General features: G+C 28.7%; 2 protein-coding genes across 2 annotated transcripts in view; one reads left to right on the top strand and one right to left on the bottom strand.

Annotated features, from left to right (window-relative positions):
- Positions 1–2,580, bottom strand: part of LOC117177373 — a 27,783-nt gene extending 25,203 nt beyond the window's left edge. Inside the window, exon 1 of the mRNA XM_033368015.1 lies at positions 2,479–2,580. Within this exon, the coding sequence (XP_033223906.1) occupies positions 2,479–2,556 (78 nt within the window). The 5' untranslated portion in view covers positions 2,557–2,580. The remainder of the gene's footprint in view (positions 1–2,478) is intronic.
- A 343-nt stretch (positions 2,581–2,923) lies between these two features.
- Positions 2,924–13,828, top strand: part of LOC117177368 (mediator of RNA polymerase II transcription subunit 23) — a 25,659-nt gene continuing 14,754 nt past the window's right edge. Inside the window, exons 1-9 of the mRNA XM_033368009.1 lie at positions 2,924–3,141; positions 5,276–5,520; positions 5,604–5,736; positions 5,810–5,992; positions 7,158–7,445; positions 7,538–7,750; positions 11,116–11,202; positions 11,291–11,493; positions 12,001–12,151. Of these exons, the coding sequence (XP_033223900.1) occupies positions 3,088–3,141; positions 5,276–5,520; positions 5,604–5,736; positions 5,810–5,992; positions 7,158–7,445; positions 7,538–7,750; positions 11,116–11,202; positions 11,291–11,493; positions 12,001–12,151 (1,557 nt within the window). The 5' untranslated portion in view covers positions 2,924–3,087. The remainder of the gene's footprint in view (positions 3,142–5,275; positions 5,521–5,603; positions 5,737–5,809; positions 5,993–7,157; positions 7,446–7,537; positions 7,751–11,115; positions 11,203–11,290; positions 11,494–12,000; positions 12,152–13,828) is intronic.

Below are 13,828 nucleotides of genomic sequence, written 5' to 3'. Positions count from 1 at the left end.
CGAATCATTCTATAGAGATGGCATTACTAGACTAGAACACCGCTATGAGAAATGTATCAGCCTTGGAGGAGATGATGTTGAGAAATAAAAAAAAAAATTCTTAAAAACGTTGTTTTTCTTGGTCAGGCCGGAAACTTATCAATCCACCCTCGTATATCAAAAAGTGATTTCTAAAAAATTTGTAGATCTTTTTTGGGTGCACAATTTTTCTTTATTTATAATTTTTAATCTTGCATGTTTTTAGCACAAAATGGAATTTTTTATTTTTCATTCGTTTTTATGCGATCAAAATTTGAATTTTTGGTTTACAAACAAAAAAATTCAAAACGCTGTTGTGATAATATGGTAGGGCTTTAAAAAAGCAACGTTTTTCTTCTTCTGCCTGTTAATCGTATCGTGCGCGGTTTGGCTTAAAATGATAATTTTCGTTTGCTTTTTATTTCGAAAATTCTATAACTTGACAATTTTCTTTTTATCGAAAAAAATCTTAAGGATAAATTGTTCGAGTTTCTGAGTGCTACGAACAGCCGTACATTAAATGTTAAAATTTTGAAAATGCTCTAACTTTTCAAAATTTCGTCTAAAATAGCTGGCTGATGAACTCGTTCTTTCTTTTCACAACCTTACAAAGTATGCCAAAGGACAATCAAAGCGGACAATTCTTTGAGATGTTACCGTGTTTCGACTACAACGACAGCGACAAGGAGAAAAACAATAACAACAGCAACGACATTTGATGGAATCCCCGAAAGTCATTTTTCACATAAAAATTTATTATAAATAATAAAATTTATATCTTTTCATTATGATAAGAATGTAAAAATATGCAGTATGTAAAAATGTAATGCATGATATGATACAAGTAAATCATGCTGTATACATTTTTTCTCACCTCAAGACTTTTACGTAATATTTCATCGGGGGAGGGGGAAAATATTAAATGCAGTGGGGAGGGAGGTAGAAGTAGAAATAAAATGTCATATCCAATATAAGAGTCTCACGTTAATGAGAAAAATTAAAATGAAAATTTTGTATAAAAGGACAAGTGACGAAAGCTCGCTACGCACGCGGATTAGGATGGACCAAAAAAATTGTTTGGTCGGCTATCTCACTTGGTTGTTGAATAAATCTACATAACAAATTAAAAATAGAAAAAGCTTTATTTAATAGAATCACTTCAGAATATTAAAACAGTAGGAAAATATGTGTTTCTTATGTGCAAAAGTGAAATCAACAAAATCTTTTTAAAAAATGATTTTAAATCTGTTTTATAGTTTACATTAGGTAATATTACTTTTATAATAAGTGAAACAAATTCATTTTCTGATATCCTTGTAAAACATTTACACACTCCCTGTAAAAGGCGGTATTTTACCATTTTTGTATTATTGACGGTTTAAAGGCCTAAAACTGGATTTCAAATTGTTTTTACATGATTTAAAAAAACCATTAAATATTTATGCGATATTTCCGAAGTAATTCTAGGACTTTTCTGAAGAGAAATCATGTGAAGAATGTTGAAAAAAGAAAAATATCGTTCCAAGAGGTAGTTTAAAAAAGTTTAAGGGCAGTTTTTTATCAATAGCACACATTTTAACTTTTATAAGCTCAGTTTTAATTATTCATAGCTGAAAATATCTAAGGTGCATGAAAAAAAGTATTATAAATTTCAAAGACCTGATATGGAGGGTTCTATTTTTAAGGTGTAACTTTTAAGGGTAGTATTTTGAATAAAATTTGATCAAAATTATTTTCACTTATGCCTGCCATAATTTTATTGTCATACTTATAGCTTTTACGTAAGTCATTTGTCGTTAAAAAAAGATATTAGCTATTTATGGCGTCGAAAGCCTTGGACGATGGGTTAAACTTTTTTTTCATTGATAAAAAATTGCACAATTATTTTTGCATCAGAATAAAGAAAATAGGGCATTATGAGCGCCAATAAAAAATATTTCTTTTTGTCACCCTAGTGCGCATGCACGTTTAAGATGTATTTGATTTTGTTGATCAACAATCAAAAAAATTATTACTAAAATAATGCCTTTGTACTAACATGTTTAATTTGTAGTCCCTTATAAAGTTTATAACCAATTGATTAGTGTCCTGGGATTGCATGAAGCCTAAATAAATTAAAAAGTTTTATTAGCAATGGCGGCAAATTTGAAATTTGTATCAGAATTCATAATTCAATTGAAAAGTTCAAATATATACTTTTTCTATATGAACTATTCATTGTTTTATAGTTATTTTATAATTCTCCTTGAGCGTAAGTGTCAAATTTACTAGGAAATTTGAATTTATAAATTTTTCGTAAGTTTCCTAAATATTATTGATAAAAAATGTCGTGTATTTAACACCCGAAGTGAAAGCTGCCGATTGACACTTTCAACTGCTATCATCCTTTCAACGGCACATTGTTATAATAATTGAGGAACGTGCAATAAAAGAATTTTTAACTATAAAATGAAAGCTTACCTCAAAAATAAAGAACGAACATGTTTCCTTCGTTCCGGAGATCAAAGTAGCGTTAACACAGCTTTTATCTGAAAACATTTCAACTATTAATTGTTGCACTATCAACGTCAAATGTGAAGAGCGAATGTCATATATTTTGAGGTTATACAATTTACCGCCGCGGTTGGTTTTATTGGTTTTAATTAATCATTAGGTTGGCAATAGTTATGTGAAAACGTACCAGTCCTCTAGTGGCGATATTGCAAACTATTAGAAAGTTTAAAACTCTTTATAAAAATATTCCAGTTTTGAAAAACTATTTAGCCGTAAATGATCAATTTATAGATATAAATTTTGTAATCACAGTTATCATAATTATTTTCGAAAAGATGAAAATTCAACTCTTTTTATTGCAGATCGCCGATAACCTGCACCAGATATGAGGTGCCTCTAGATTCTTTTTGCCGGCGGTGACGTCATAAAAATGGCTGACAACTGACAATATTTTTGGAGTCGACTGCGGCGTTTGTGTTTCGTGCGTCAAATATATCAACAACAGTGCATCTTATCATCAATTTTATAAAAAACCATGCTTGTTTATTAGAGGCTGCTGATTAAACAGTGTATATCATGGAGAAAGTTAGCGTGGAGACACAGATCTCTACTATCGTTAACGACATTTTGGTAAGTTCATTATTGTTTATAATATTGTAAGTAATATTACTTAAAGATTTGAGTAAAATATCTAAATATTTTAGTATTTAATTACTATCTACGATATTTACGTGTAATATTGATTATTTGCCTATCACTTGCATAAAAAATGAAGATTCAGAGACAAATGCTCCTCCTAACAAAAATTAAAAGCTGCCTGTGAATAGGTTAGGTTTTATTGTATTGTATATCAAATCTTTAAATTAAAAACCTTTAAAAATGGAAGCTGAAACAATAACAAACGAATAAATTGACGAACAATGAATCATCATATACTTTATTTTTCTGGTATCATTTTCTACTAAATCTTTCAAATTAATTTACATACTTTGGAAAATAAAGATAATTTGGTAATTCCGTTAGATATTGGAAACGAAATTATTTTAAAACTCATTGTGTTTTACCATATTTTCCAGGATTTCAGGAAATTTGATCGTCGAATTTCACGGGGTTTTATAGTATTTTAGAGGATTTCAAAGAATTTGAAATATTTTAAGGAATTTTACAAGATTCCTAGAAATTTCTATTGGTTTCAATAATTTGTAGGGATTTTAAAATGATTTAAATATTTTAGGTAAATAATTTTCTAAAATTTCGGTAGAAATGGAATGGTTTTACATGACCTAAATAGTTTTAAAGTACTTAAAAATATTTCACAAGATTCTATAACGTTGAAAAAGATTTCAATGATTCTAAAGGTATTTTAATACATTTTCCAGGATTTGAGGAAATTTTGTCAGATATCATAGAATGCCATAAGATTTTATAATTTTTGAGTGGATTTTAAATTATTTACTCATGATAAGTGCGGTATTTCATAAGAGTTTCAAAGATTTGAAATTATTTTCGGATTTCACCCTGAATTCTTATTAATTTATCCTGAATTCTTTTAATTCTTTGGAATTATTTGTATTTTTTAAATTAATTAAAGTTCTTCTAAATTTACTCAATTTTCAAAGATTACAAATATTTTAAAAGTAATTTCTGTAATTTAATGAGTTAAGTTCAAACGGTTTGAAATATTATAGGAATTAAAAAAATTCCCAGACATTTTCAAGGTTTTTCATAAGGATATTGAAGAATTTAAAATAATTGAGAAAATTTAAAAAGATTTAAAAGAGATTTAAACAATTTTAAGGGCTTTTAATAATTTCATGGATTTAAACAATTTTGCTGGCGGTTTTGAAGAATTTCTCAGAATCTTGGGGGACATGGAAGGATTTTTAATGATCGGTAGGATTATAAAATATTTTTAAGGATTCCAAGAGTTTTTATAAGTTTTCCAAGGATTTTAATGATTTTATAGGGTTTTAAGAGTTCCCAGGGTATTTTAATAAACTTTCCAGGATTTCAGAAAGTGTAATAAGATTTTATGTAATTTTAGAGGATTTTATAAAAAAAAATCTTTTAAATCCTGTTTAATTTTCCTAAATTCACTCACCTTAAATTTTGATACATTATAAAATTCTTTTAAAATCTCTTTAATTCTCCTAAACTCATTTCAAATTGACTCAATTTATTGACTTATGTCATAGTTTTTTATTTTTTTGAATTTACTTGATTGTTTTTAAAATTAAGTTTGTTTTTTTATCAATTTAATCGTATTTATTTAAATTCTGTTGCATTGTTTTGTAGTCATTAATCAATTTTTTGTTAGAAATTAGTAGGGTTTCAAAGATTTGAACAGATTAAAAAAAAATCAAAAGTTTTTATTCAATTGAGCGTGAAGTTTTTAACCTCACCTTGAATTATTAGGCATTTCATCAAATTCTTTTAAATTTCCTTGAATTTTCCTAAGATAATTTCAAAGTTACTGAATTCAATTAAATTTCTTCTCCATATTTTTAAATTGTTTTCAATTCATTTGATTTTAATTTAAATTGTGTTGTAGTTTTTGAATTTAACTTAAATTGTTTTGAAGTCATATGCATTTATCCTGAATTTGATACTCTTTGAGCGCGAACATAGTACTCTATGACTGTAACAAAAAGCACCATTTGATTCTTATATTTTATCCGATAGGGACTGTGAGGCCTGATATTTTCAGCGACTTAATAATAACATCAAAAAAGTATATTAAATGTATAAATTTATTTTTATGCAGAAACCAGAACCTGTTGTAGAATCATTTAGTTGCTTCGTAGTGCACAACTCAGAAGAAGAAAAAGAAAAGATAGCAAAATGGCAAAACGAATTATCAACCGCTATGACAGGATTAACCACCGAACAGCAAGAAAGCGCTATTCGTCAATTTCTTATCCTGGCAGCAGGGATGACAAATGATAGACGGTTGGAATTATTACTTTCCATGTTGGAAACCTTAGTAACCACTAGCGTTTTACCTGCCAGGTAACAAACCTCAATTATGCAAACTGACATTTTAAATTAAAAATATCAATATTAAAAATTGTAATCTTAAATCTACTTTTTAGATTGGTGTGTGAATGTATTCTCAACTGTGATAAGCTCGTATATCAGGCCGGAGATTTCTGGGTTGGATGTTTCACATTAATTCGAAAAATAATCGGTGGTGTCGATTATAAAGGAGTCAGAGAAGTATTGAAGGTAGTTTTGTAACTACGTGTAAACAATGCATGGGAGAAAGTACAAGTATACTAATAATAAAATTATTTTTAAGGGTTGCAGAGATAAAGCACATACAATTCCATCGCGGCTGCCAACCACTGTGCAGCCGCAGTTAAAGGCTCTCGAAAGTTTGCTTGAATACATTTTTGACCGAAATGCCTGTTTGCTGCCTGCGGTTTTTATTATTAATGAAATAAGGAAAACCAATCCGGATCATAAGAAATGGCCTCATTGGGTAATTGTAAATTTTTTCTTTTCGCTTGAAGAAGCTAATTTTTCTTATAGGCTTAAGATGGTTACAGGTCAACATGTCAAATGAATTTTTCTTAGATTTAGAGATTTTTTTAAAAAGTCTGCATCAGAGTTAGTTAGCAACTTTTTACAAGTAACTAAGTTATTGAAAAGTCACATTATGTGTAACTTTTAGAGTAACTTCGTTACTATTTCAAAAAGTAACTTTCAACTTAATTATGATTTTTGCAGTAACTTGAAACTTTAAATTTAGTTACTTTGTGTTTTTTGTGGATATTATCTCGTATTAAGAGAGGTGGCAGAAAATTAATCTCTTTGTTGAGGATTCAGCCATTTACTTGAAAATTTGTATTTTTTTGGTTAAATACAACTGTATTTGATTTTAAAAAAATATATTTTTTGCTTTAAATAATATCAACTATTATATTTTTCGTTGAGAATTCATCTATTCTGTTTGAAAATTTATGCATTTTTTAAAAATGTAACTATTTTAGTTGGTTAAAATGTAAATTTTTTGATTGAAAATTCATATATTCGATTTAAAATACAATTGTTTTGTAGAAACATAGTCGTCTTGGCTTGAAAGTGCAACAATGCATTTTACAGTTTTTCTTTCTTATTTCAAAATTCGACTTTTGAGATTCAAAATTGATCTCTTTGTAAAAAAATCTAATTTATTTTAGTTTAAAATTCAACTATTTTGGTAGAATATTAATCTGATTTAGTTGACGATTCATCTACTTCGTTGAAAGTTCGCCTTTTTTGGTTGAATTTAACTGTGTATTCCATTATTTTGGTAGAAAGTTTAATTAGTCTTATTAAAATTATTGAACATTTTTGTTGAAAATTCATCTCTTTTTTGAAAAGTATTGATTTTCGTTGGGAAATTTATCTGCTGAAAATTAAACTACTTGGTTGAAAGAGATATACTTTGCTAAAAAAATTCAGTTGTTTGGTTCAAGATTCATAATTTTAGTTAAAAACACATTTCTTTGGTTGAAAATTTAACTATTTTTTCAAATTTGTGTGTGCGTGGAGGGGGGATTCAAATATTTTGTTAGAAAATTCAACTGATCGTTTAAAAATTAACTTTTTTGTTGGAAATTTAACTCTTTTGTTTAAACTTTTTCAAATATATGTATTTACAGAAACTTTCGAGACTCTTTTCGGACTTTGTCGAAAGTTTTCGTCCTGCTGCACAAATGGTATCGATAGTAGGACATTCGAAAATGTTACCAGTTGTAGAACACTCAGGTTATGCAGATCACCTGATAAACCCTTGGATCCTTGAAAGAGAAAATCTGCAGTTTTCCTTGAGAGGAAATCTTCCTTATGACGAGGACCTACTAAAACCCCAAACTGGTCTTTTGCGATACGTTTTGGAACAGCCTTACAGCAGAGACATGGTTTGCTCTATGCTTCAGCTTCCAAAACAGGTGCGATCCATGATTAAGGAATGATACTAAACTTTTTAATAATATTCAACATCCTAAATTCTAAATTTGGTATTCTCTTTTGGTAAAAACAGCAAAAACAGAGATGTATCGCCCTGGAAGAACAGCTTGTTGAACTTGTGATTCTTGCCATGGAGCGATCAGAAAACGATCCTTCGCCTGCAGAAAATTCAGACGGAACTGTTGCCAACCATTATGTGTGGCTGCATTTATCATCCCAGTTGATATATTTTGTGCTCTTCCAATTTGCGTGTTTTCCTGAGTTTTTAACAGCGATTCACGATAAGGTACTTTGAAAATTATAATTTAGGAACTTAAAATACAAGGCTCGGACTTAATTCAGAGATAAAAAATATAGTGTCAATAATGACATAAATGTAAAAAAATAGTGATATGCAGTTTTTTAATAATAAAATTATATATACAGTGGCGTGCAAAAGTTTTGGGCCACCTCTTTTTTTATGACTGAATAAATTCTCTTAATTTTAATTATACCGGAGCTAAAAAATGTGTCTTGAAAAGGTTGATTGTTGAATAAAAAAGTTGGATAAATTTGAAAACATCTTATCTGTAGGCAAATCAGAATAAAAGTTAAATAAATATATATTTTGGGGAAGTTACATAGAAATTTGATGATTATATGTTTCATATATTTTACAAAAATATTTTTGTTACTAAAAATAATATTTCAAAATGAGCCCAAGAATATTGAAAAATGTTTACTATTTCGGAAGTTATTGAAAATTTAAGAAAACATTCAAATTTACACTATTTTTACAATATCTACTTAAAAACTAGACAAACTGGCTTCACCCTGGGCTTATTTTAAACAGAATTTCGAAAACAATCAACCTTTTAAAGAGACATCTTTTTAGCCCTGGTATAATTAAAATTGAAAGAATTTATTCAGTCATAAAAAAAGAGGTGGCCCAAAACTTTTGCACGCTACTGTAAATGACGCCAGCCTCGGCTCGACTAGAATGATTTAAAAAAATGGCATAAACACATGAAATTTTGAAAAAATTCTTTCTTTAGGAATACAGGGTAAAAGTTTCAGACAAAGAACGCCAATTCGTAATATTTGTGGTTTTTCACGAAGAAAATGAGCTAAAACTAATAGAAAAATACATCATGCAATAAATAATATGTTACAACTTCAATTTTCTTTTTTTCTAACATAAACTTCTATATATTTGCAAATTATATTTGCACGAATAAAATTAATTATGAACTCAGGCATTCAAAAATTGAAGTAAAAACAGTATTGTAAAGACCCTCGCAACAAATTGATATATTTGGCAAATCCCTAGAATAACTTGGCGGGATATGGGATATCCTGAAACGGTGCCAAAAATCTCTTGGGTTATCACTGACAGCCATGATATAATTGACATTTTATATTTTTCCTATTGGATATGTTGCGCTGACTTCCTACAAACATTTTAAGCTAAAAATTAAAATCTTTCATCACTCTATTTTCGAGATAAAGCCCTTTTTCTGCCTTTTTTCGAGTTTTACTGGCAAAAGCCTGATGTAAGTATTCCAAACTGCCATTTTTTCATTTTATACGAATAAATTCTTTCAGTCCCAAAACTTAATACGCCCTTTGAGCCCTTTTCCAAGTAAGGCCATTTTTTTGAAATTTTGACGAATCTTACTGGTAAAAGTCTGATTAAAGTGTTCCAAACTGTCTTTCTTTTTTACATTTTCTCAGAATAACTTATTTCAGTCCCAAAATTCAATACGCTATTGGAGCCCTCTTCCAGGTAAGGCCCTTTACCTAAAAAATGTCCGAACTCTACTGAAAAAGGCTAACAAAAGTCTTTCAAATTAGATTTTTTTTTTAAATATGTCCTACATTTCTTTAATTCTAAGCTGGGAAGAAGAGTCACTCATCGGGTCCTTTTTGAATAAGGTCCTTTTTGGTTACAAATGCAAATGTAAAAAATGTGTGCAAAAATTTGATAAATTGTTTCATATTCAATGGGTTTTCTTCAAATTTATATGATTGTATAATTGAAACTCAATATTTAAATCTTTCGTTGGGCCGTTTCTAGATGAGGCCCTTTTTGGTAATTTTTTCGAATTTCACTACAATACTGTAATAAAAGTATTTCACATTGAATTTTTTAAAATAATTTGTATGCTTATGTATTCTAAGCTTCAGTTTCAAACAACATAAGAAAACAATGTATTTTAATTAATGATTAAATAATGTTTATTTACAAATAAAAACTCTCCAATACTTTATATATGTAATTCATTATATTTGCAAACAGTTCGCAGTAATCGTCGTTCATAATCTTTTATCAAATTTTCGCAGTAAACGTGGATGAGTAACCAAAAAGGGCCTTATTTGAAAAAAGCCCCACAATTGACTAATCTCTTCAGCTTCGAAATAAAGAATTTTGGGAAATATAAAAAAAATCAAATTAGGAAGACTTTTATTAGCCTTTTGCAGTACAATTAGGATTTTTTTATAAAGCGCCTTACCTGGAAAAGGGCTCAAAGGGCGTATTAAGTTTTTATGATTGAAATAAGTTATTCTGAGAAAATGCAAAAAAACAAAGACAGTTCGTAACACTTTAATTAAGGTTTCCTCAGAAAAACTCGCAAAAAATGCAGAAGAAGGGCCTTAACTGGAAAAGGGGTCAAGGGCATATTTAATTTTAGGACTGAAATAAGTTATTCTGAGAAAATGTAAAAAAGAAAGGAAGTTCGGAACAATTTCACTATTTTTAATTTCAAGAAGATTTGTCGTGTCCATTCTAAACTTTACTTATAAATGATATTTCTATATTTTGTTATAATTAAATGAAAATTTTTTATACCTATTATACCCTTTTTAATCAATTTATTATACCATGTTTGCTACAAAATTTAATTTCCAAATTCCAGGTCTTTCCTACACTTGTTTCAGGGTTATTTTTAACCAATTGTAAACCTTATGCTGATAGTTTCATTCCAAAAAAATTAAAGATTTTTAGAGGAAGAGAGAAACCTCTGATTTGAAGTATTTTTAAAGATAAAGAAAATCTTTAAAAACGAATTCCAGCTTTACTAATTCCAATAAATTTATTTAAATTTTCTCCACACACGAACTTTGCAATTTTGAACTATTGATATTCATAAAAGATTAATGCTTTTATTTAGCATTATTCATTATTCAAGAATTGCAAATTGAAATATTGTTAAATTTGAAACAATTTAATATTTTATGCTTTAAATTGTGATTAAATAAAATTTCTGATTTGAAACTACTTCCAATGAGATATAATACATTTTTGAACGTTATTCAATAAAAAATATATCGACAATTACTGCTTTCAGTTGGAAATTATACTTTGAAACTGTACGATTAAAATACCAATTTGTTTACCTTTCATCAATTGAATTTGAAAATTATTAACTTCGGCCGTTTTTAACTTTAAAACATTCAACTATTTACCAAATTAAAATGTAGTTGAATTTAAAATGTTTGAAACTAATTTGTATACAGTGAAGAAATAGTTGGATTAGTAGGAAATTATGATAAAATAGTAAAATCGTTAAACAAGTGTAAATAGTTTCAACAGTTGTGTGAGTCCCAGCACTGAAACTAAATTTTTAAGTATTGATTGAAATTATATTAAAGAAAAAATATTTATTGCAGTTGGCGAGTTGCGAATTACGTAAAGGACGAGATCACCTGATGTGGGTTTTGCTACAATTTATTTCTGGTAGCATACAGCGAAATCCTGTGAGTAAAGATTGTAGATCAGTTTTTGAATTTAAAACATTTGGAATGATTTCTATATTGTAATTATTTCTTTTATTTTTGTCGATAGCTATCTAATTTCCTTCCGGTATTGAAACTTTATGATCTTCTGTATCCAGAGAAGGAACCTTTTTCAGTGCCGGATCTCACTCATCCATTATGCACGCATCAAATGGCGAGCACTTGTATTTGGATCCATCTCTTAAAGAAAGCTCAAAGTGAACTCGCGAACTTTCATAGGCCAATTCCACATGCGCTTAAATTGCATCACGAGTGAGTCGATTTTTAGTTAAATAAAGTAAACCCCGGAAAAGTCTTTAATTCATACATACGAATTTTGTGGCAATCTTGTATTTTCCAATCAACGATTCTATAGCAACCCTTTATTTGTATTTTATTGTTTTAAATCCCTTCGTTTAAGGTATTATGTGCACGAAAAATAGATCTTGGGAAAATATATTTAAAAAATGAATGGCTCACATTGAATGAGATCAGGTTGTGGAGAACCTTGTTATCGACTGTCATTCATTAAAATCGCATCATTTTTATAAATTTCGAAAGAACCGATAAGAAAAACTTCGGCTGAAAACAAAATTGGTAAAATAATACTTTTATGCTTCAGATTTTTTTCAGGAATAGTAATCTTTTCTTCTCTCAACGAGACCAACAGTAATGATAATGAAAATGTTAAAAGTGTAATCAGATATTTTTTCCAGAGAATTTATTTTTCGTCCCTATAATATCCTAATGATTTTTTTATAATTTGCAATCTTTTCTCAGGTTTTTGCAACATTTGGTTATGCCAAATACCCAGCTCTGTATGGGGCCTGATTATCGAATTGCACTGCTGTGCAATGCGTATTCGACAAGTCAAGACTATTTTAGCAGGCCAATGGCTGCGCTCGTTGATACAATACTGGGAAATCAGAAGGTATATTTTTCTTTAATTTAATTTGTTAAAGAAAAGATAAAATTGAAGACGATTTAGACATCATAGTACGGTTCCTATAATCCCTATTTACAAAATTTGAGCCTTATATTTAGCGAAAACTGTAGAATTGAAAAAATTTCATTAATATTATTTCTTTTTAATTTGAACTTTTCAGTTTGGAAGATTTTTGAATTTAAAAAATTAAATTTGGAATAATCAACTCTAAAATCACTTAAATTTGTTGTGCTAAATGAGGAAATTTTAGCTTCTAAATTTTGAAATTATCAAATTTTGCAGTTTGCAATCAGAAATAAGAAAGTCAATAAAAAACAATGAACAATTTCGAAAGGTCTAAAATAGAGATTATCGTGCAATTTGTGTTATTAAAATTTTAAATCCCTTTTCTAATTATTAAAGCGTCCAAGTTAAAGGAAAATTCGACAATTTTGAATATTCCACTTAGAAAGTTTTAATCTGAAGTTATTAAATATTTAACATTTCAATTTCAAAATTGAGCTGCCGGATCAATTGAGGACACATAAAATTTATTTCACCGGGAGTGGGAAGACGCCTGTTGGCTTTTAAAAACATGATCGAATTTTAATTTTTAAAGACTATTCTAGATGTAGAATTTCATCGCGCATCTTTTCTTTCGACAGGAAAAAGTGGTAGCTTTGTTAGTTTTCTAATTAAAGCCAAAAATGGTCTCTTTCGGAAAAATCAATTTGCATTCGTTTTTCTCTTCAATACGTGCTCAGTCAGTCAGCTTTTAGTCTTTTTCAACAAAATTTTTTTTAGGAATGTGGTTCGAAATGTTCTTCCAATGATAGATCACAAAGAATTCAAAGATTTATTTTTAAAAACTTTTGCTAGTTTTTTTCTGGTGCGTGACGCATATCGGACTTCTATAATATCCGGCGTTTCCTTTATCGAGCAAATTTTGAGCACCTAAAAATCAAATAATCAAGTAATCAAATAATATCAAAGAATTATTAATCAATAGATGATATTGTATAATATATAATAATATCATCTCTGACAATTTACCGAAACGGAAGTTGAAAAAAAATTATTTTAATTCGTAAGCTTTCAGGCTTCAACTAGAAAACTAAAAAAGGCTACAACTTTTTGTCTAGGAAAAAAAGATGCGAAATAAAAATCTGTATCTATATATAGTCTTTAAGAATTAAAATTAAAAATTTTGTTTGAAAGTCTCAAGGGGCCTTCACACTCCCTGCGAAATAAGTTTATGTGCCCTTATTCGATCCAGAAACTCAATTGTAAATTATTAAGCCCATCAATTCAAAACTGTACAATTTTAAACAATCACAATTTTTAAAAATTTCAATTATTTATTATGTAAATTTCGATGCTACATTTTGAAATATTGTCTAATTTTAAATACCTTGACATTGAAGTTATTCAACTAAGTTGGCCCTAATTTCAATTTGCAATCTATAGAAGTAGAAGTAAATATAAAAATTAAATAAATTGTTGAATCAATAAAACAAAATAATATAAAAATTGGTAAAGGTTTGAATCTTACAATTTTAGTAAACTTAAAATTCTCCAAGCAAGGGTAAAGGGGGAGGGTCGGTAAGGCCGGTTTTTGGCCTAATTTATTTTTGGACCAAAAAATCTGAAAAAATCATGGTAGTATCTTATAAGTATCCCGAG

Source organism: Belonocnema kinseyi, chromosome 7, assembly GCF_010883055.1.
Source record: "Belonocnema kinseyi isolate 2016_QV_RU_SX_M_011 chromosome 7, B_treatae_v1, whole genome shotgun sequence".
Classification (NCBI taxonomy): Eukaryota; Metazoa; Arthropoda; class Insecta; order Hymenoptera; family Cynipidae; genus Belonocnema; species Belonocnema kinseyi.
This window is presented reverse-complemented; position numbering and strand designations above follow the sequence as displayed.